Here is a 24,633-nt window from a genome sequence, read left to right as displayed (position 1 = left end):
AAGGTCATGGTCGGCGAAGTGTTAGAAATGCAGGTGTCACATGTAAGGCCGATGGGGTGGGGGAGTCATGTGGGTTTTGTGGGTGGGGATGATGTGCTTGTCCACAGGGATTGCTGAAGCTCACGGTGAGCGGGAATTGCGACCTCCTTCAAGGAGATTCACCACCTGCTGGCTAATGGTGACAGTGTCTGGAGGAAACTGGGAGAGGGTCTGGTTGGGCGACCAAGGCGGGTAGGACCTTGGCGACCCAGGAAGGCCAGAGGAGCCAGTGAGACCCCTTCCAATGTGTTGTACGGGATCAGAGCTGATGGCTACCAGGGGGGAGGGAATCAAAGGGAGCGGGGTGGAGAAGCGTCCGGGTTGGACTAAAGCTTACCTGTGGGCATGGTTGCACCTGAGATGCCCGCATCATCTTGTGGTAACCCACCCCACGGCCATGACTGGATTCAGCCTGCATGCTTAAAATGAGGACCATGACCTAGAAATGTGATGATGACCATGGTGTGAGTGTTGTGAAGATATGTGAGTCCCACCCGATCCCGCACAACTTGACAGATGCAGCAAGGGCATGATGTCCGCATAATTTTGGGGCAAGCAAATTTGAAAATTGGCTCCCCAGGTAACGCTGGGTCTATTAGCATCCACTGAGGGAGGCGGTCAAGTGTAAATATCCTGTGAATAGTGTCGTTAAGGCTTAGAGTAGGAATGTAAAGTATAAGTGTTGTGTTTTTGTGGAACCTTTTGTTTCCCCTCCCCAGATCACTGGAAGAGTGCTGGGCAAGAGCGATGATCCGGAGGATGGAGTGCAACTTCGCTCAGTGCTCTCATGTGATAAAATAATAATAATAAAAAAAACGAATGATTGTTTAAGCGAGGATAAGGCCATAAGGGGGTAGTACATTAAGCAGGATAGGTAAGTTAGCTGCGACTCGCTGCCCATTGCCCCTCCTACTTTATTTCGTTAGGTTAATTAGGTGTGAGTCAGTAAGTGTTAAGGCTGGTACGGTAGTGCCTGTGATATACCTTGCAGGAGCTGCGGTACCAGAGGAGGGGGCAGTGTTACGTTTGAGGGGGGGGGTATGCATTCAAAGGGTAATTAGGATGTTTAATTAGGTATGCCATGCTGTTCGAGTTTACCAGGATCTCGATGTAATAAGTAGTAATTCAGCGGTGATAAGTTGTCTAGTAAATGTTCATTTCTTCAAGGGGGAAATGATAAATGTCACGTAATTAGATAGGGACACGGGATAGGGTAAGTGTGTCTGCGTAAACCCCTTTTGGTATTCTCTGAAGACTGGCCGTGATGTCACAGGACAGAGCAGCGGATGGCTCCACCCCGTGATCACGATTGGCAGAAGGCGACGGCAGTGGGCCAATAAACGGCTCGATTGGAGGTGACGAGGGCAGAAGGATAAAAAGGTTCTGTTCGGGGTCAAAAAGGAAGAAGAAGAAGATTACAACCAGAACGCTCGTGTTTTTTTGGTGTGGGACCTGTGGCGGCAGAGAGCGTCCTGGTTGCTGTGCTCTCGATCGTGCTCTTGATCGTGCTCTTGATCGTGTCTGGGAGCCTTGCCGAGCCTCGTGCCTCACCTCGGTTGGCTCTAGGGTTCTGCTGACTTGGAATACGGGGTCGGGCGGCGGGTGGACCTGCCTCCCTCTCCTGCTCGCGGCTTGGCGCGGGAGCTGGTTCCCTGGCGGCTGTGGGCGGACTTGGGCCAGGACCAGGAGGTCGACAGCACCGCGGTTTCTCCTGCCCCCCCCCCTGGCGAGAGCAAGGCCGGCTCGTCCGGCGCCGATCCAGGGACAGTTGCGTCCACACCACGGTCCAGCCTGACCACCAGAGATAGCTACGTTTCGTGTGTGTGTGTGTGTGTGTGTGTGTGTGTCTGCTTGGCGTCTTAGAGGGATTGAGAACTGTATATTCATTGGAATTGTCTGTGTTTTTCCCCACGCCTGATCCCACACCATCCCGTCGAATCGCCCCGGATCCCTCTTCTTGCCGAGTCTTGTTATTTCTGGTAATTATAAAAAAAGGAATAAACATCATCAACTCAGTGAAAAGTGAGTCGTGCCACCTTCCTCGTCCCGTTTGCAGCAGAGCGATTAGAACCGCTATGTTTGGGTTATAAACAAATAAATCGCCTCCATCGTTTCGGCTCATTCTACGTTGGCGGGACTGTTCAAGTCCCGTGGACGTCACATTGGTGTCAGGAGTGGGATGTTCGAACCCCTCTAAATTATATACCAGGATTAAAATCTCGCCACGAATTGGAATATAAAACTATTACAGAAAAGCGCGCGAGCGCGGGAAAATTTTGGCGGGATTTTTTCAAATTTAAATTAATTGGTGGCAAACGGGACTTCTGCACCATGGCGGATGTGCAGATGTTTGAGGAGGAAGGCCACGTGTCTGGCAGCGAGTCGGGGGAAGAGGGGAGAGACGGGGGTAGGGTTGGAACCTCCCCCATTCCGAGCGTGGACCGTGCTTCATTGCCCGTAACGGGGCCGGCAGTGCCGGAAACCGGTGCGATGACGATCCAGACACTGTTGGAACGTTTAATAGGGGACATGACGGTACAAATGGAAAATCAATTCGTGACGCAGAGGGCAGAAATGACGACACAGAGGGCAGAAATGACAGCACAAATGGAAAATCAATTCGTGACATAGAGGGCAGAAATGACGGCACAGAGGGCAGAAATGACAGATCAATTGAGGGTAATGGGGGTACAGTTGGGTGCACGGATTGATTTAATGAGGGATGAATTGGGGGAAAAGATGGAGAAAATGAAAACTGAGATGCAGGAGTGTGTGGATGTTAAATTGGGAGAAATACAAAGTAAATTCGAGGATAGATTGGAGGAAACAAAGGTAGAAATTACATTGGAGGGGGAAAATATACGGAAAAAATTGGTAGATAAAATTGATGCAACGAACATTCGGGTTGATAAAGTGGATGAAAGCCTGGAACGTCATCGTGCCTGTGTGGATGCTCGTATGCAGCTGCAAGTTGAAGAATGGGGAGAGCTGAGGAAGCAAGGGATGAATTTGGCGGAGGAGGTAAAAGGATTGGAGGCTCGTTTGGACGAACAAGATAAAATTATGAGCCAAGATGAAGTCTTGGATAAAGGCCTGGTAGAGCCGTCTTTTGTAAGTAGAGTGTCCGGGTTGGTTGAGGAGCAGCTACAAACTCGCGACGGAGCCTTGGAGGAGGTTGTGCGGGCCCAGAAGATCCTGCGGGAAGAGGTGAATCGGTCCATTCAACGTTTGGAACAGGAGGCAAAATTTACCCATGAGACCCTCACCACAAAACATCTTTGGCCACAGTGGGCTCCGAAATTGGATACGCAGCCAAAAGGGTGTTTGATCCTTGGGCTGGATTCGGACAAGGGAGAAACTGAGAAGCGGGCCACCGTAAAAGTGATCCCCCTGGTAAATTTCGACGGGTCAGGGAGCGTTGAAGCTTTTCTGACGCAATTTGAGTGCATTTCCCGACTAAACGGGTGGAATGAGCGGGAACGAACAGGGAATTTGGTGGCAACGTTGCGGGGACCAGCCACAGATGTGTTAAACGTGATCGCGGAGGGGATGTTGACCAGCTCCCACATTTGCGAGGCGTTGAGCCGTTGGTTTGGGTTTGCAGTGAACTGTGATCTGGTGCGGGCCCAGCTCCAGCACTGCAGATTAAAGCCGGGTGAGACAGTGCAGGAGCTGGCACAGGACATTTACCAATCAGTCAGGATCGCGTATTGGGACCTTACAGTGGAGGCATGGGACAGACTGGCACTCGAGAAATTTTTAGCTGCTCTTCCTGACCCTGAGGTCCGAGCGCGAGTGGAGTTACAGGACCCACCCACCGTTCACCGAGCGGCCGAGTGCGCGGCCAGGCTGGCCTCGTGGAGTCGGCCGGGTCGGGTGCCCGAGAGGCCATCGGTGACGATCCGACAGGCGGAGATTCAGGATCAGGGACGGGGGCTGGGAGAAATTGGCATTACCCAAATATTACAGAGGATGATGAATCCTCCTGCTGAACCGCCAGGTCGATCCGAGATGCCCTTTCATAGGTCGGGTCCGGAGATCACTGTCGGGGGTCGGGGAGACTATATTGGGCTGAGCATATAGGGCCATGCTCGGTTGCTGAGATAGTGGCGAAGTGCCCTCCTTTGGTGGAAAAAAAATGAATTGTGGAAAAATTGGCATGGGTTTGTAAGTTCTGCTGGATTTTAGAGTGACAATCGGGACAGTGGGTAATTGGAAACAAAGCGGGCACGAGTGGCTGTCCAATGGCTGGTGCGTGGATCGGGTGAGAAGTGCTGTGTGAGTTGTTTTAAGTTAAGAAGTGAAATGTATGGTGCACACATTGATTTTTTTAATTGGACATGGTGTGGTAACAGGGAAGATCATGGTCGGTGAAGTGTTAGAAATGCAGGTGTCACATGTAAGGCCGATGGGGTGGGGGAGTCATGTGAGTTTTGTGGGTGGGGATGATGTGCTTGTCCACAGGGATTGCTGAAGCTCACGGTGAGCGGGAATTGCGACCTCCTTCAAGGAGATTCACCACCTGCTGGCTAATGGTGACAGTGTCTGGAGGAAACTGGGAGAGGGTCTGGTTGGGCGACCAAGGCGGGTAGGACCTTGGCGACCCAGGAAGGCCAGAGGAGCCAGTGAGACCCCTTCCAATGTGTTGTACGGGATCAGAGCTGATGGCTACCAGGGGGGAGGGAATCAAAGGGAGCGGGGCGGAGAAGCGTCCGGGTTGGACTAAAGCTTACCTGTGGGCATGGTTGCACCTGAGATGCCCGCATCATCTTGTGGTAACCCACCCCACGGCCATGACTGGATTCAGCCTGCATGCTTAAAATGAGGACCATGACCTAGAAATGTGATGATGACCATGGTGTGAGTGTTGTGAAGATATGTGAGTCCCACCCGATCCCGCACAACTTGACAGATGCAGCAAGGGCATGATGTCCGCATAATTTTGGGGCAAGCAAATTTGAAAATTGGCTCCCCAGGTAATGCTGGGTCTATTAGCATCCACTGGGGGAGGTGGTCAAGTGTAAATATCCTGTGAATAGTGTCGTTAAGGCTTAGAGTAGGAATGTAAAGTATAAGTGTTGTGTTTTTGTGGAACCTTTTGTTTCCCCTCCCCAGATCACTGGAAGAGTGCTGGGCAAGAGCGATGATCCGGAGGATGGAGTGCAACTTCGCTCAGTGCTCTCATGTGATAAAATAATAATAATAAAAAAAACGAATGATTGTTTAAGCGAGGATAAGGCCATAAGGGGGTAGTACATTAAGCAGGATAGGTAAGTTAGCTGCGACTCGCTGCCCATTGCCCCTCCTACTTTATTTCGTTAGGTTAATTAGGTGTGAGTCAGTAAGTGTTAAGGCTGGTACGGTAGCGCCTGTGATATACCTTGCAGGAGCTGCGGTACCAGAGGAGGGGGCAGTGTTACGTTTGAGGGGGGGGGTATGCATTCAAAGGGTAATTAGGATGTTTAATTAGGTATGCCATGCTGTTCGAGTTTACCAGGATCTCGATGTAATAAGTAGTAATTCAGTGGTGATAAGTTGTCTCGTAAATGTTCATTTCTTCAAGGGGGAAATGATAAATGTCACGTAATTAGATAGGGACACGGGATAGGGTAAGTGTGTCTGCGTAAACCCCTTTTGGTATTCTCTGAAGACTGGCCGTGATGTCACAGGACAGAGCAGCGGATGGCTCCACCCCGTGATCACGATTGGCAGAAGGCAACGGCAGTGGGCCAATAAACGGCTCGATTGGAGGTGACGAGGGCAGAAGGATAAAAAGGTTCTGTTCGGGGTCGAAAAAGAAGAAGAAGAAGAAGATTACAACCAGAACGCTCGTGTTTTTTTTGGTGTGGAACGTGTGGCGGCAGAGAGCGTCCTGGTTGCTGTGCTCTCGATCGTGCTCTTGATCGTGCTCTTGATCGTGCCTGGGAGCCTTGCCGAGCCTCGTGCCTCGCTTTGGTTGGCTCTAGGGTTCTGCTGACTCGGAATACGGGGTCGGGCGGCGGGTGGACCTGCCTCCCTCTCCTGCTCCCGGCTTGGCGCGGGAGCTGGTTCCCTGGCGGCTGTGGGCGGACTTGGGCCAGGACCAGGAGGTCGACAGCACCGCGGTTTCTCCTGCCCCCCCCCCCCCTGGCGAGAGCAAGGCCGGCTCGTCCGGCGCCGATCCAGGGACAGTTGCGTCCACACCACGGTCCAGCCTGACCAACAGAGATAGCTACGTTTTGTGTGTGTGTGTGTGTGTGTGTGTGTGTGTGTGTGTGTGTGTGTGTGTGTGTGTGTGTGTGTGTGTGTGTGTGTGTGTGTGTGTGTGTGTGTCTGCTTGGCGTCTTAGAGGGATTGAGAACTGTATATTCATTGGAATTGTCTGTGTTTTTCCCCATGCCCGATCCCACACCATCCCGTCAAATCGCCCCGGATCCCTCTTCTTGCCGAGTCTTGTTATTTCTGGTAATTATAAAAAAAGGAATAAACATCATCAACTCAGTGAAAAGTGACTCGTGCCACCTTCCTCGTCCCGTTTGCAGCAGAGCGATTAGAACCGCCATGTTTGGGTTATAAACAAATAAATCGCCTCCATCGTTTCGGCTCATTCTACGTTGGCGGGACTGTTCAAGTCCCGTGGACGTCACAATATATATATATATATATATATATATATATATATATATATATATATATATATATATATATATATATACACACACACACACACACACACACACACACACATATACACAAGCCAGTAGGCGGCCATGGGTCGCTGAGCATCCGATGACCTTTGACCCATGATCCGAGTTAATCTAGTACTAAGTACTTACGAAATTGCAATCAAATCGGTTAACCCGTGTATGAGCAAGGAGGCTTTGAATGGTCATTTTTCCCGAACAATGCACTCATTGACCCTTGACCCCTGACCTAGCCGAGATAGGTCAATATGTCCTGAAGCAAAGTTGTAGTACTCATTGAGTACTCTGTACCTATGAACTTTCATTCGTATCGGTTAACCCGTGTAGGAGCAAGGGTGCCTTGAATGGAAATTTCACCCGAAAAATGCACTTATTGACCTTTGACCCCTGACCTACTCGAGATAGGTCATTATGCAAATGAGTAAAGTTGTAGTACTCATTATGATCTATAAGCATGTAAAGATTCATTCGATTCGGTTCAACCGTCTTGGAGCTCGTGTACTTTGAATTTTCAGCAGGAATGCTCAATGGCCCTCGGACACCCAAGTTGAGAGGGTTACCATTTGGAAACTATAAGATATAGAAAAAATGGATGTCATATAGCGGGTAGAGAATCACCTTAAGATTATGCATACCAAATGTCATCGAGTTCCATCTACTGATAACTACTTCGTATCAATTTGAATGAAAAGTACCGAAAATGCGGTTTGATATCGGAAATCCCCAAAGTTCGAGGGGGTGCTGTGGGTGAACAAAGATATAAATCGAAAATCCGGCTTGCTCGTTTGTGCACAATGCGTTCCAGATGATTAGTGTGAATTTTCATGACCATCTGACCATAACCCAAGGAGGAGTACCATTTGGCACGAAGGCACCTCCAGCTCGCGCATATTATCGATTTTTGCCCTTTGACCCCTGACCTAAGCAACATCGGTCAATATATCCTGAGGCAAAGTTGCAGTACTCGTTGCGTGCTATGAACCTGCAAAGTTTCATTCGGATCGATGCACTCACCTGGTCGCTAGGGGGCCTTCAATTTTCGGGCATACCCCATTTGTAGGGGGCGCTGCGGGTAAACTATTCCATATATCACAAAAACCGGAATATATTTGGTAGAGCATCACCTGTTGATGATGCATACCAAATTTCATAAGCCTACGTGGGATAATGGCTTTCGGAATTGATTTTGCGTGAACGGTACCGATTTTGAAGGTTTTTCAGCTGTTGCTGGGGAACCAAAGCGTCCCTAGCAACCATCACAATTTTCCAAGCACGAGGTCATAAGATGTAACTACCACCCGAGTTTGGTCAAAATCGGCCCACGTTTACTACCAATTATGCTGATGACAAACGAACAAACAGAATTACTGACAATAAGGGTCACCTATTTCGGCGACCCATTATATATGGATGTGTGAATGTATTGGGTCACTTAATACATTCCCACAGGCTAGCCTTGTACATTCCCAAAGGAATACAAAAATACAGTATATTGTCACGATGCTGTGTGTCGTTGAGTGCATTGGGGCTGAAAGGATGGCGGAGAGGTGCACACACTCAACTCTAAGATGTCTTGCCTGGGTTTGAATCCCGGCCCAGCTATAAACTGTAATCCCAGTGTTTCACAGGCAGGGTGATTCATCGCCGTGTGTGTGCCATCCCTTGGATGAATGTTAAACTGGGCGTCCCATCTGCCAACATTAGTTGGTGGACATTAAAGATCCCAAGGTTTCTGTCAGGTCAGGTTCGATCTGTGACCTGCTACAGGTACCATGTAAACCTGTACTAACCTGTTCCATGGTCGGGTTGTCGGCGACTAAACCGTCTCCCCCACCAGGTTTTCTGGTGAGGAGGGTGTTTGGATATGGACACCCAGCAGGATTAAAAACAAAACCTGTCAAAGGGCGGAGGAGCTCCTTGTGAGCCAACGGCCATCCATATCTAGTGCCCAACTGTGTCTGCGGACATCCTCCTGCAGTTGGGTCACTTCTTATTAGGAGGTTGGTGGCAGGATTTGCACTCCGGCCACCGTAAAACCCTTCATTCCGCAAAACGCAAAAACGCAAAAAAATCTGAAAACCCACTCCGTGGGAGTACCTCCTGTGCAGCTTCCCTTCGCAGGGCAGCTCACCGGATGACGGGATTGGGGCAAAGTCTTCGGGACCCCCAATCTTTGATAGGAGGGAAACCACGGGGTAACATCCCTGGGTCAGATTGCGGGAGAGTGTGTCGGAGTGGTGCTGAGGTGTCGTCCACCAGACGGCGGTCTCCTTGGGTTAACCTGAGGCGGTCCCTTCGGGTGGGTGCCTGGAATGTCCTATCCCTAAGAGAGGATGATCACCTGTCTCTGTTATCATCTGAGCTCAAGCGTTTGGACATCGGGATTGCAGCTCTCTCTGAGGTTCGGAGACCGGATTGCGGCGAGATAATGGTGGGTGGTTACAACTACTATTGGTCTGGGCGCTCTGATGGTTACCATACCCAAGGAGTTGCTGTAGCTGTGTCCAATAAGCTGACGCCAATGATAATTGAGGTAACACCGGTCAACGAGCGTATTATGAGATTAAGGATTCGTCACTCCTTGGGTGTCATTTCGCTGGTCTCTGTTTATGCTCCGACTGAGGCGAGTGATCTCACCGTGAAGGATGCATTCTACGCCACACTCGAGTCTGTGGTCGATCAGTGCCCCAGACGAGATACACTTCTAGTCTTGGGGGATTTCAATGCATCGAATGGAACTGATAGGGATGGTTATGAGGTGTGTGTTGGTCCCCATGGGTCAGGAACTATGAACTAGAATGGCACTAAGTTCCTTGACTTTGCAAGAAGTCATGGACTTAGGGTGGCTGGTTCATGGTATCAGCGCCCACAAGCTCATCACTGGACTTGGTATTCCAACGCTGGCGGTGTGGCAAAGGAGATTGACCATGTCCTCATTGACGGTCGTTGGAGGATGATCCAGAACTGCAGGGTCTACCGGAGTGCTCAGTTCCTCAATACTGACCACAGGCTTGTTGTAGCAACTCTAAAGCTGCACCTTAAATCCTGGAGAATGGTACCATCCCAGCCGAGGCTGGATGTTGCCAAGCTCAGGGATGAGAGAGTAGCTGAAGAGTTTGCGAACAGGCTGAGTGGACACTTGGGGGGTCTGGGTGCTTTGGGGGGTCCTGAAGAGTTGTGGAGCGCCTTCAAGACCACCGTCCTTGATGTTGCCGGTGGATGCCTTGGAGCTCACCGCAGGGCAAAGAAGAATTTTGTCTCTCAAGGGACACTGGATACCATTGACCAGGGTCGCAGAGCCAGGCTGAATGGCAGAGCTGAGCTGTTCAGGGAGCTGAGACGTAAAACTGTACGTGCACTGAGGGTGGACAAGGAGGCCTATGTGCGAGGAATCTGTGAGGGGGTAGAGCATCACCTGTGGACAGGTGATTCTCGTCCCGCTTACAGGGGAATTCGCGCATTACGTTCATCCAAGCCCATCCCTCGGAGCACTGCAGTTCGAGCAGAGAGTGGTAGGCTCTTGACAGAGGAGTCTGAAGTGAAGGCCCGCTGGGCCGGTTACTTTGAGCGGTTGTACCAGGCTGATCCCCCAACTGTCGAGTTGGACGTCAAGGGTGTTACAATCCCTGTTGCTGACCCTCGAATCAACTGTGGTCCACCTACGCTTGTGGAAACACGGGCTGCGGTGAACCAGTTGAAACGGGGCAAAGCTCCAGGGATCTGTGGCATCCATGCCGAACTTCTCAAGGCTGGTGGAAATGCTGCACTCGTGTCGTTGCATGCAGTTTTGTGCTCTGCCTGGAACACAGGCATCATCCCAACTGACTGGAAGAGGGGCCTTGTTGTCCCTCTCTGGAAAGGGAAGGGTGATCGCCAAGACTGCAACAACTACCGAGGGGTGACGCTGCTCTCAGTGCCGGGCAAGGTCTTTGCTCGGATAATTCTCGATAGGGTTCGCCACCATCTGCTTGAGCACCAGCGTCCAGAGCAGTCAGGCTTTACACCAAAGAGGTCAACGATTGACCGTATCCTTGCACTTCGTGTCCTCACCGAACGCAGACGAGAGTTTCGGCAGGGGCTGCTTGCAGCCTATGTTGATCTCTGTAAAGCGTTCGATTCAGTGAATCGGGATGTCCTCTGGAGGATTCTTGGTCTTCGTGGGGTGCCACCAAAACTGATCGATCTGATGTCTGAACTCTACTCTGGTACTGAGAGTGCTGTGAAGTGTGGTGGTACCATCTCTGACTTATTTCCAGTTGTTACTGGAGTTCGTCAGGGATGTGTACTTGCCCCCACACTTTTCAGCACTTGTATGGACTGGATTCTAGGGAGGATGTCGGAGAGATCAAGTTGTGGTGCGTCATTTGGGAATGTCAAGATCTCGGACCTTGACTTTGCAGATGATGCAGTCATCTTTGCGGAGACTTTAGACATCCTCTTGGGGGCCCTCGAGGTGCTGAATGAGGAGTCGGAGCCGTTGGGATTACGGGTTTCTTGGGTCAAAACTAAGATCCAGGCTTTCGGTGACATCTTGGATGCTGCTGTCCTGTCTGTGTCTGTTTGTGGTGAGGATGTTGAGGTCGTGGAGAGATTCACTTACCTTGGCAGTGATATTCATGTCTCTGCTGGCTGCGAGTCAGAGGTCTATAGACGTCTGGGTCGGGCCTGGGGAGTCATGGATTCACTGGATCATGGGGTGTGGCGCTGCCGGTACCTGTGCGGGAGGACCAAAGTCCGAGTCTTCAGGTCCTTGGTACTTCCAGTCTTGCTCTATGGGTGCGAGACTTGGACTCTGACCAAGGATCTGAGACGGAGACTTAATTCCTTTGGTACCAGGTCTCTTCAGAGAATCCTTGGCTATCGCTGGTCGGATTTTGTGTCCAACGAGCGGTTGCTGAGAGAGACTCGGATGAGATTTGTTACCTGCATAGTCCGTGGGCGTCAGTTGCGGCTGTATGGACATGTGGCTCGTTTTCCTGACTCTGATCCTGCTCACCAGATTCTCTCAGCGAGGGAGTCTCATGAGTGGAGGAGGCCAGTGGGTCGACCACGTGCCTCATGGTTGCAGCAGGTTGACCATCATCTCAAGGAGATGGGGTTGGGCCTGGCATCTGCCTGGGGGATGGCCAGACGGAGGCCCCTGGAGTACCGGCGGAAAGTGGACGCAGCGACGTGCTGTTCTGGCACATGCTCCCATACCTGGTGTCCTTCGTAAAGAGCAGGTGAGCCAACGCCAGCACCATGAGCAAATTACAAATCCCTACCCGAACCTACAGGGGGAATTGCATCAGCAGCACAGCTGCACCCCCTAGCCAATGATGCTGCCCAACAGCCTTGTGCTGCATATGAAAGAAAAAGAAGATCAAGTGATGGTGTGTTGTGATCAAGTGATAAAAAAAATCTCCTGGTGTGTTGGGCAATGATAAAGTCAATGAGCTGGTAACCTGGTCAAATTCCGAAATCTTTGGATGGGGTGAATATTTAGTTATTCACCTTGTCTCACTCCTCTTCACCTGTAACCACCACTGTAAGCCAAGTAAACCCAATTGCGGTTAATATTAAAATGGAACATAAGATCAGATCTACACATAAGAACAAGTATCTATTGTGCAAGACAATGCAAAGCCAGCATGGTATCTTGGTTATAGTGTATCCACCAGTGTCTAGCTTTAGGTTCGACACCTGATGAAAGCTGACAAAACTGTAAAATACCATTCCGATAACACAATGTACGCACACTGCTGCATCCCAAAGGGCTTTGCACATTCAAGTACAAAGCTGATGTACATTTTGCTTGCAAAGGACTTCTGAACACATAATGATCAATCTCGTGATGTCAATGAATTGTAAGGGAGCCGATTATGAGGGCAGGTGGGAGATGTTAAAGATTTTTCTTCTTCTTTCATATGACAGCATATTTCTGTGAGCACCAGCCATAAGGTAGAGTCCCTCATGGTGAATCTGATTGTGGTAATACCATACTATCATTTACGTGATGTGATGTGATGTGGTTTTGGAAATATCATGGGATGCCGCTCTGTATTGTTCATATTGTCACAATTGAGTGTGCCACAAAGTCGCAGGAAACCTCTGTTTGTGAGGTTATGTTTGCGGATGGAGCGGGTGTTGCTAGTGGCTACTCATTCTTAATGTTATTAATCTTGGAGCTGAAGGCATCTTGTTGGATGTTCTGGACTACGATCTCTTTGACTTGCCAAAGTTTGTCAATGGATGGCTCACCGCATGGATATGTGGTGTGCTACATATCAGGGCTGTAGTATCGTGTGACTGGAGACAGTCTGATGAGTGCTCTCTTCAGTGATGCCAATGAGAGAAATGCTCAAATCTGCAAGTTCCAAGTGGCCCATTGGTGATTTCTGTCACACGCAGCTCAGGTGAACCTCCGGGTCAATATGGAGGTTCAGTGGTGTTCCAGCTTCAGCTTTGGGAATGGTTGAAAGCTATAAGAAGGTAGGCCCCTTAAGCCATGGTGAATCTGAGCCAAGGCTCAGAGCAGTAATCAAATATGTGACTCGGTCAGCAGGATTAGCAGTCGTTGAGATGTACCTCCATTGTTTTGGTGCTCTGCTTTCCTTTAGTTGAGATGTACCTCCTTTACAAATATGCTGGACTCTTTTGGTGGCATACATATACAGTATATACATTTAGTCGCATTGGTCAGGTACTTAGAACCACTCTGCCAGCTATAAAGAAGGTGATGACATCAATAGGCAGCTTCAACTCGTCAAGGATCATTTTGCTCATCTCCACAGCCAGCAGAGCAGCACACAGCTCCAGCCATGGAATGGAATGGTGGTCACTCGTGGAGGTGTGGAGGAGCTGATGTCATGACTGAGTTGAGTGGAGGTTGACTCGTGCAGTCGGTCTTGATAAGTCTGATGGTGGCGGCAACCTATTTAAGTCGCATGGTGATGCTCTGCTTGCCCTTGGTGAGCGAATGCTAACCTCTGTGAAGTACTCGATTCTTGCCAGCTTCTAGCGTGACTCACATCATTGCTTATTCCTGCATATCTCTGAGTAAAAATAACAAACTCTGAGAAGAGTCGATAGCTGGCTCGATGTTTTTATTTTCAGAAAATGCTTCATACTTCCATCATTCCTGAAGGTGTGATGGCAGCTTTGCAACAATGGGGTTTAACAGGATTGGGGTGTCCAGGGAAGCAATGCTGTGAAGACAGCATTCAGATTTAGCCAAATCAAATTATTAAATTGTCTATGCAAATTGTTGAAGGGCCTTGCGGTCATCTTTCTCAAGTTTGTGAAGTTCAGTCATCCTTCCAAGCCGAGATTGTGTGACAGCTGCATTGCTTTTCCAAAGCATTCCTCAAGTTTTTTGCATATTTTCTGCAGTCCAATTTCTGGTCTTGTTACATGGATATTGGACAGACATTCAAGCATGACTCTGCCATGAGTGAGAGTTCTTCAGCAGGATTAAGGGAATCTCCTCATACCATGTTTGTAAATGATGCTTGCCATGGCCTGAATTTCTCGACGTGATTATCAGAGGTAGAAATTTTCTTCACCACCAGATCTCTCATGGCCAGATAATCGACAAAATTGCACATATCCTTTGAAGCCTGCAGAGCTTGGTGGTGAAGAGGTGATGCTATCAGAGAAAAGTCATTGTTGTTGTTTTGGATATATGGAATTGAAGTGAATGAAACAAACATGGTGGCTCGTTAAAGAATGGGAAACATGTGGAGGTGGATTTCTACACTCAGCAGTTGGCAACCCAAAAGTGGAGGAACAGCTGGAGAGAAATTCCAGAAAGATAAAGGTTTTATCAGGGAAATTGAAAACATGAGCAATACCTGCTAATAATATCAATCTTTCTTCAAGCGTTAAAAACTGCACTATCCCAACACAAGCATCACGACGTCACTCCCTGTCCCCACCAACCTGAAACACAAATTTAACTGGTCCAGACACAATTCCTATATGTTAAAAGTAAACCTGTCTGATCATTATTCATTACCATCATTATTATAATTTATATGTAAACTTAACAGATACCCATGACACAAAGACAAACCTACTATATAAACAATAGAAATAAGAAACGAGGTACATGGCCCTTGACAAAAACACACCGACACAAAACTGGGGTGAAGATCAGACAACAAAAATTGTAAAACACCATTCATCGTCTCTAACATGGACGTGATGCATATTCAAGGTAACAAGAAAATTGACTTGGGGTTAAATTGAAGATTAAAAACAAAATGTTATGGTTACCCATGCCTGACTCACATGCCCAGTGGTAGAAAAGAACTTTGTGACATAATCCACATTCAAGGTAGAAAATCAGCTTGTGATCAAATTATACATGTAAAAATAGGACTGCGCGTCTTGGATCAGGAGCAAGTCACTGAAACCCCCACAGACCCCCATAGACTGATTTATTTTTTTAATGCTGGGAACAAATTTGGTACATTCTGGATGATGAGGGTTGTGGTCAAGTTTCATTGAATTTGTGTGTGTAGTTTTGAAGAAGAGAGCAAATACCTATTTTGAGGGGTCAGTCCCCCCCCCACCCACCCACCGTAGATCCCCTTAATGAGTGCAGATTTTGATGTGGTTGATATACAGTACTTTGGAACATCATGGGTGATGAAGGTTGTGGTCAAGTTTCATCAAAATCGTGTGTGTAGTTTCGCAGGAGAACAAATACCAAATTTTTTTTTGGGGGGGGGGTAAAACCCTCCTGTAGACCCCCTTTATGAGTGCAGATTTTGATGTGGTTGATATACAGTACTTTGGAACATCATGGGTGATGAAGGTTGTGGTCAAGTTTCATCAAAATCGTGTGTGTAGTTTCGCATGAGAACAAATACCAATTTTATTTTTTGGGGGGGAGGGTAAAACCCTCCTGTAGACCCCCTTAATGAGTGCAGATTTTGATGCGATCAATACACCTTCGTTAGGCATCAACTATGAAGCGTATGGCCAAGTTTAATCAAAATTGTGTGTTTGGTTCAAGTGATAAAGACTAAAGTGGAGACAGACTCACTGACCGTCACCGATGGACACTGATAGATTGCATAAGCTCACTGGACTAAAGTGCAGGTGAGCTAAAAACGTTGTGGGTACATTAGAAAACTTTGTTCAACTGTGCCTAAGGCCGCTTGGAAGTGCAATATTAATTAAAGTAGTCCATCCAGAGGCACTACCTGAATGTTAGTACACCTGCTGACACACACACACACACACACACACACACACACACACACACACACACACACACACACACACACACACACACACACACACACACACACACCAATATCCTCTCCCATCATTTCAGGAATGGGTGAGGCGACTAAATGCATGGATGTATTACTTTGACAAGTCGGTTTCACAAAGACCAGGACAAGTTTGGTGAGTTTACTGGGAAAATACACATGATACACCCACAGGCAAAGCATTACTACTTTCTTCTAAAACTACAAATATCCCACGACAAATAATGCAGATGTACGGAACCACCAAGATTAGAGATAAAATCATTTTGTGTCAGCTATTGTAAAGTTATCCTTACAGACAGATATCATTATTGTTATTATAAATAGAAACCACTTTGAATGGAAGGAAACACCCAAACGAAACACAAATTGGGGAAAACAGCTTGCAGTATACACAAGCCAAATTCAGTGCAGTTTGCAGGAGACATTGTGATGCACATTGTGATGTGCAAGCACGGCCCACATCAGCATACCGAAGGCAAACACAAGCTTTGCCAATATCAAACATTAGTCATACCAAAAACGAAATTGCAAGGTGATGGAACCTTCTTTATTAGGCAACTATGAGCCCAGGACACCAACGTTTTACTTCATTATCGGCAGAATATGTGTCAGAATTCCTGATGATTATGTAAGTTGGAATATCGTTTCTCAAGGTGAACAGCATGGGAGCAAAACTACTAAAAAAAAATAAAAAATATACTCGAAGCCGGTGAAAACTTGCACACACACACACAAATCAAAACAAACTCTTCGAAAGATACTGAAAGGTTTTAGCAATCAAGGTCCGGACACAACATCTGTCTCTCCATCTCAATCTCCATCACTTGGGCAGAGAAATTTAAGATGCTTCACCTCCTGCTCGAAAAGCACCAGAACAGTTGTTTTTAGTGGTCTAAACTCATCTACTAGGATGAAACCCCAGACTAGGCAATTTAATGGTGACCCCGATAACAACCAAGCTATCCAGTCAAAATGGCCACCGCCTATAATCATGATGACCTTGCACAGAATTGTATCAAATAACGAACAAGGACATTAGATGACATCAGCACACATATATCAATAGTAGTATTAATTACATTCTAAGAGAAATGAACAAAGTTTATGGAAGTTCAAAGTGAAGTCACAACTTCATGAGGAAAGCGAACGACGAACATGATTATGATCCAATGCCTGATAATGTTCCCAAGCCAGTTGATTCACGTCGTTTTAAAAGGCTTAAATGAGAAGCTATCGTACCAGCCAAACCTTCCTCACATACCTCAATAGCAGCTCCACCGGTATACAGTACTACTGCCACATCGTCTGCGAGTGAATTGCCTTTTGTTGTTGTTGCTAGGCCTTCCATGTTTTGTAAACAGAGGAAAATGTGATTTATTTCTTACAACACTTCGTTTGATACTCGTCAGATCATGTGCCATGCATTATACAGGGCGTCCGTTCTGACGAAGCAGTTTCTTTGGCTGGGGTTACAATCTTGGATGGGTCGCCACTCCGACAAAGGAAGTTAGGAAAGGAATTTGGAATTTGACCATGGTCCCTGCAATAGCTCACCTATTCTTTGTGAAGGACACCGTGGGATCTTTATAGTCTACAAACTAATGCTGGCAGATGGGACTCCCAGTTTAAGGCCCATCCGAGGGATGACACACACTTTGATGAATCATCCTGCCTATGAAACACTGGGATAACAGTTTATAGCTGGGTCGGGATTCAAACCCAGGCTCGACAGCTTCGAGGACAGTATGCATACCTCAAGTATTGGCCATCTTGTCAGATATTACATTATCATAATCTGTAAATTTGGACATACCTGTGGAAATAAGATTACTAAAGCACTCCAATATAGAATAGTTCATCTGCAGTGCAGTTAAACTAGGGTGAACTGCAGCACAGTAATAGTATTCATTTCAATTTTTAATGAGCCCAGTGAAAGATGCAAACAAATGGTAATAACAGAAGAAGTGAAAAAGCATGTTTGTATAATCTGGCACATGAGAAGTAAGCTTAGAATAAGCTCAGATTACGAAACATGATATTAAACAAAGGCGATGACTACTATGACTACTACTATGCCCCTCAATTATTTTAACTGTATTGTGAGGTCTCCTGGGTCTTTCATGAACTGGTGGACCAGGCCTGATGTTTGACTGATGGAGACAGAAATTTACAATTTGTTCAGTGTTGGCGATAAAATGCCGACTTCACGAAAGGGGCAGTTTAGGGCCTTTAACGCCCTACAATGACCAGTGCTGGCAGAAGGGTCTTCTGGCTATACGTGGTTCAGAAGGATGGCACATACATTAATGCCCTGGCATGTATTCAAAACACCAGGTCGACAGTTTACAGCTGGCCCGGGATTCAAACCCAGGCTAGACAGCTCATAGGTGAGTGTGCATACCTCTAGGTTATCGTGCCAGCCCTATTTTAAACAAAAAATACCTGAAGTAATTTTCTCACTGAACTCAAAGCTTAAAAGCAATCATCCTTTTCTTACAGTTCGTAAACATACTGAAGGAGGGGGGGGTGTGATAAACAATTGATTAGTTCAGCAACCACAAACTTTACACAGCTTGGTTACTGTGCACTTTATCCCAACCCAACCCAACCCAACCCAACCCAACCCAACCCAACCTCAAATTCCAATTGGGTTCTAATTTGCCTATGTGCTCCTCTGGATTGACTTCGATGACAATTAGTGCCTACTGGTGGTTAGAAATACATGAAGAGCAGGGTATACGTTTGTAGTGACCAAAATGAAAATGCAGTCAGCAATCCGATGCGCCACTGTGGACTTGCTAATGTCTTGGTCCCAAGGTCAATGCTCAATCGTTGAAAGCATTAAATGCACCGAAAGGCAAGTTGAAGTCTCTAAAGTGCATTGTGTCTCTACCTCTTGCACTATGTAAATATCTCAGACCATGACAATTGGTATATTCTACAAACCAAAGTACTTCAACAAACTATACAGTGAGTGACAATTTTACAAAAATGTTTTACTTTACATATCTGCCTTCCATATGGACTATGTCAATCAATCAAAAGCTTAGTGAGCTTGTATGATGCACTGCAAAAAAGAATTGAGGAAGTTTTGAAAAACACATGTGGAGTTTCACATTATGAACCAGGAACAAAAAAAGGCGTCAATCACTTCACATGAACAATGAGCAGAAAAAAATGCTGATTTTCCTGCTGAATATTGTTTTTGAGGAATTCTTCATCAAATCGATTTTTACAATGAGTCAGCGATTTATTGGGGCCACATTCCGATTGTAAAGGAAGCAAAAACTCCCAGGACAGAAGTTTAAAACAATAATGATAAGAATACAAATCCTCATCAACTACAGCCCCAACCGCACCTTAAAAATGGGACATGCAGATTTTACATGTAAATAAATAAATAAATAATTCAAAGTGGGGTGGAGGTAGCAGTGACGGTAAAGTATATATAAATAAATAAATAATTCAAGGTGGGCGGAGGTAGCAGTGATGGTAAAGTGTATATAAATAAATAAATCATTCAAGGTGGGGCGGAGGTAGCAGTGACGGTAAAGTAAATATAAATAAATAATTCAAAGTGGGGTGGAGGTAGCAGTGACGGTAAAGTGTATATAAATAAATAAATAATTCAAGGTGGTATTCCAGTAGCGGTGATAATGTTTATAAATAAATAATTCAAGGTGGTATTCCAGTAGCGGTGATAATGTTTATAAATAAATAATTCAAGGTGGTATTCCAGTAGCGGTGATAATGTTTATAAATAAATAATTCAAGGTGGTATTCCAGAAGCGGTGATGATGTTTATAAATAAATAATTCAATGTGGTATTCCAGTAGTGGTGATAATGTTTATAAATATATAATTCAAGATGGTATTCCATTACCAGTAGCGGTCATAATGTTTATAAATATATAATTCAAGGTGGTATTCCAGTAGCGGTGATGAGGTTGATAAATAAATAATTCAATGTGGTATTCCAGTAGTGGTGATAATGTTTATAAATATATAATTCAAGGTGGTATTCCAGTTGTGGTGATAATGTTTATAAATAAATAATTCAAGGTGGTATTCCAGTAGCGGTGATGAGGTTGATAAATAAATAATTCAATGTGGTATTCCAGTCGTGGTGATAATGTTTATAAATATATAATTCAAGGTGGTATTCCAGTTGTGGTGATAATGTTTATAAATAAATAATTCAAGGTGGTATTCCAGTAGCGGTGATGAGGTTTATAAATTAATAATTCAATGTGGTATTCCAGTAGCGGTGATAATGTTTATATAATAAATAAATATTTCATGGTGGTATGTTGGTAGTGGACATGGTAAAGTGTATATAAATAAATAATTGAAGGTGGTACGTTGGTAGTGGACATGGTAAAGTGTATATAAATAAATAATTGAAGGTGGTACGTTGGTAGTGGACATGGTAAAGTGTATATAAATAAATAATTGAAGGTGGTACGTTGGTAGTGGACATTGTAAAGTGTATATAAATAAATAATTGAAGGTGGTACGTTGGTAGTGGACATGGTAAAGTGTATATAAATAAATAATTCAAGGTGGTACGTTGGTAGTGGACATGGTAAAGTGTATATAAATAAATAATTGAAGGTGGTACGTTGGTAGTGGACATGGTAAAGTGTATATAAATAAATAATTGAAGGTGGTACGTTGGTAGTGGACATGGTAAAGTGTATATAAATAAATAATTGAAGGTGGCACGTTGGTAGTGGACATGGTAAAGTGTATATAAATAAATAAGAGTTGTCAAAAGTATAAATTATCCTGCGCTATTCTCTTCCATAAAAAAAATGTTTGGGGGAAAATTGCCAAATAATTCCAAATTGAATCGGAACAAAAATGTGTTTGACCGTGCCTCATGGCCAGATATTGTTGTTCCTCATGGTCAGATATTGTTGTTCCTCATGGCCAGATATTGTTGTGCCTCATGGCCAGATATTGTTGTTCCTCATGGCCAGATATTGTTGTTCCTCATGGCCAGATATTGTTGTTCCTCATGGTCAGATATTGTTGTTCCTCATGGTCAGATATTGTTGTTCCTCATGGCCAGATATTGTTGTGCCTCATGGCCAGATATTGTTGTTCCTCATGGCCAGATATTGTTGTTCCTCATGGCCAGATATTGTTGTGCCTCATGGCCAGATATTGTTGTGCCTCATGGCCAGATATTGTTGTTCCTCATGGCCAGATATTGTTGTTCCTCATGGCCAGATATTGTTGTGCCTCATGGCCAGATATTGTTGTTCCTCATGGCCAGATATTGTTGTTCCTCATGGCCAGATATTGTTGTTCCTCATGGCCAGATATTGTTGTTCCTCATGGCCAGATATTGTTGTTCCTCATGGCCAGATATTGTTGTGCCTCATGGCCAGATATTGTTGTTCCTCATGGCCAGATATTGTTGTGCCTCATGGCCAGATATTGTTGTTCCTCATGGCCAGATATTGTTGTGCCTCATGGCCAGATATTGTTGTTCCTCATGGCCAGATATTGTTGTTCCTCATGGCCAGATATTGTTGTGCCTCATGGCCAGATATTGTTGTGCCTCATGGCCAGATATTGTTGTGCCTCATGGCCAGATATTGTTGTGCCTCATGGCCAGATATTGTTGTTCCTCATGGCCAGATATTGTTGTTCCTCATGGCCAGATATTGTTGTTCCTCATGGTCAGATATTGTTGTTCCTCATGGTCAGATATTGTTGTTCCTCATGGCCAGATATTGTTGTGCCTCATGGCCAGATATTGTTGTTCCTCATGGCCAGATATTGTTGTTCCTCATGGCCAGATATTGTTGTGCCTCATGGCCAGATATTGTTGTGCCTCATGGCCAGATATTGTTGTTCCTCATGGCCAGATATTGTTGTTCCTCATGGCCAGATATTGTTGTGCCTCATGGCCAGATATTGTTGTTCCTCATGGCCAGATATTGTTGTTCCTCATGGCCAGATATTGTTGTTCCTCATGGCCAGATATTGTTGTTCCTCATGGCCAGATATTGTTGTTCCTCATGGCCAGATATTGTTGTGCCTCATGGCCAGATATTGTTGTTCCTCATGGCCAGATATTGTTGTGCCTCATGGCCAGATATTGTTGTGCCTCATGGCCAGATATTGTTGTGCCTCATGGCCAGATATTGTTGTTCCTCATGGCCAGATATTGTTGTGCCTCATGGCCAGATATTGTTGTTCCTCATGGCCAGATATTGTTGTTCCTCATGGCCAGATATTGTTGTGCCTCATGGCCAGATATTGTTGTGCCTCATGGCCAGATATTGTTGTGCCTCATGGCCAGATATTGTTGTGCCTCATGGCCAGATATTGTTGTTCCTCATGGCCAGATATTGTTGTTCCTCATGGCCAGATATTGTTGTTCCTCATGGTCAGATATTGTTGTTCCTCATGGTCAGATATTGTTGTTCCTCATGGCCAGATATTGTTGTGCCTCATGGCCAGATATTGTTGTTCCTCATGGCCAGATATTGTTGTTCCTCATGGCCAGATATTGTTGTGCCTCATGGCCAGATATTGTTGTGCCTCATGGCCAGATATTGTTGTTCCTCATGGCCAGATATTGTTGTTCCTCATGGCCAGATATTGTTGTGCCTCATGGCCAGATATTGTTGTTCCTCATGGCCAGATATTGTTGTTCCTCATGGCCAGATATTGTTGTTCCTCATGGCCAGATATTGTTGTTCCTCATGGCCAGATATTGTTGTTCCTCATGGCCAGATATTGTTGTGCCTCATGGCCAGATATTGTTGTTCCTCATGGCCAGATATTGTTGTGCCTCATGGCCAGATATTGTTGTGCCTCATGGCCAGATATTGTTGTGCCTCATGGCCAGATATTGTTGTTCCTCATGGCCAGATATTGTTGTGCCTCATGGCCAGATATTGTTGTCCCTCATGGCCAGATATTGTTGTTCCTCATGGCCAGATATTGTTGTGCCTCATGGCCAGATATTGTTTTTCCTCATGGCCAGATATTGTTGTTCCTCATGGCCAGATATTGTTGTTCCTCATGGTCAGATATTGTTGTTCCTCATGGTCAGATATTGTTGTTCCTCATGGCCAGATATTGTTGTGCCTCATGGCCAGATATTGTTGTTCCTCATGGCCAGATATTGTTGTTCCTCATGGCCAGATATTGTTGTGCCTCATGGCCAGATATTGTTGTTCCTCATGGCCAGATATTGTAAAAATGTTTTGAATGTGAAACAAATACGTCCAGTCATTTTCAATGAGAGCGTCCGGTTACTCGGTTAGACGCACGGACAGGATGTAAAAGATAAACCCCCAGCCGAGACGACGCCCGTTTGGGGGTTACAAAAGGAGCACACAGTACCGTGTGTTTGTACATGCAAGACGTGCCGAGCGCTCACGGGGCCCGATGTGCCGGCAGTGTCCGAACACGGCACGGCTGGCACGTGCACAGGTAACTAGCGGTACGGGGACACGTACAAACACATCCAGAACATCGCACCTCGGTGAAGAAACAGCAGCAGCAAAGCGCCGGCACCAACCGCTGTGACCACGGTGAAGACGCTGGGAAAGTCGCTCGCACTCTCTGCCATCTCACATGGTCGTCGTCCTGCCGCGATCCGAACCGGCGAACACGTATGGCTGAGCTGTTCAGGTTACCAACAACGGCCACTGCTCAAGGTCCACATGCACACGATGGGAGTACAATATGCCAGCCAAGGCCGGGAGCAGGGCACACACAAACTGGTTTTGCCTGTGTCGGAGCCGGTGTTCCTCTTGAACTCCGGGGGGGAAATCAAGACACTTTACAGTGGAACCAAAGGTGCTTGTAGATCAATACAGGTGTGAGCTGGATCAACAGACTGAGTCATGACGATGAAGGTACATGTGCAGGCAGGCGCACAACACTCACCAGGCAACGTGCCCTGTTCGCTTACACATGATGAACTACACCCCTGTGGATAAAATGGGTTGGACAATCCTGAGATAATGAAAATAAGAGAATCTTTGTATTTTTTTTTTTTTGAGGATATTTCTGAGATCAGCAACATGAGAAATTTCAAAGGTCACTGCGATAACAGTGATTGTCGATATTATTATTTCCTGTATCTATGAACAAATTTAAAGAGTAAGCACAACTGAATGAATTGCGAGATTTCAATGCACGATATCTAATGGATAAAATTTGTCTGTCTGTCTGTCTGTCTGTCGTCTATCTGTCTGTCTGTCTGTCTCTCTGTCTGTCTCTCTGTCTGTCTCTCTGTCTGTCTCTCTGTCTGTCTGTTCGCGTTTTCGACAAAGACTGCTGGGCCGACAACCACCACATTTGGCACAAAGACCAAGTCAGACCCGGGAATTGTCTAAAGGGAATTTTCATCCACCACGTCAGCCTTTAAAGACCCCAAAGACCCAAAGGAGGGAAGGGAAGGGTGGGATGAGGGAGGGGAGGAGGGAGGGGAAGGGTGGGATGAGGGAGGGGATGAGGGAGAGCAATGGGTGGGTGAGAGGGTGGGGTATGGTGGGAGGAGATGGGAGAACAGAGGGGAAGGGGTGAAGTGGGAGGAGGAAGGGGAAGGGGTGAGGTGGGAGTCCAGAGGGAGGGGTAGGGTGGGAGGAGGAAGGGGTTGAGGTGGGAGTCCA

At 46.3% G+C, this 24,633-nt stretch overlaps 1 protein-coding gene across 7 annotated transcripts in view; it reads right to left on the bottom strand.

Annotated features, from left to right (window-relative positions):
* LOC147015434 (actin-binding LIM protein 1-like) overlaps positions 1 to 23,936 on the bottom strand; it is a 283,326-nt gene extending 259,390 nt beyond the window's left edge. For 5 of the 7 annotated variants that reach the window (XM_085850185.1, XM_085850182.1, XM_085850178.1 and 2 more), the window contains exon 1: positions 17,228 to 17,351. In XM_085850185.1, the coding sequence (XP_085706311.1) occupies positions 17,228 to 17,336 (109 nt within the window). In that variant the 5' untranslated portion in view covers positions 17,337 to 17,351. Of the gene's footprint in view, positions 1 to 17,227; positions 17,383 to 23,494 lie in introns of those variants that run through there. The other 2 variants (XM_085850179.1, XM_085850183.1) reach the window with 2 other exon arrangements.
* Positions 23,937 to 24,633: the final 697 nt, after the last annotated feature.

Source organism: Eptatretus burgeri, chromosome 12 (assembly GCF_056783735.1).
Source record: "Eptatretus burgeri isolate ZD-2024b chromosome 12, Ebu_testis_v1, whole genome shotgun sequence".
In the NCBI taxonomy this organism is placed as follows: domain Eukaryota; kingdom Metazoa; phylum Chordata; class Myxini; order Myxiniformes; family Myxinidae; genus Eptatretus; species Eptatretus burgeri.
Note: the sequence above shows the minus strand (reverse complement) of the source record. Positions and strands in the feature narration are given on the sequence as shown.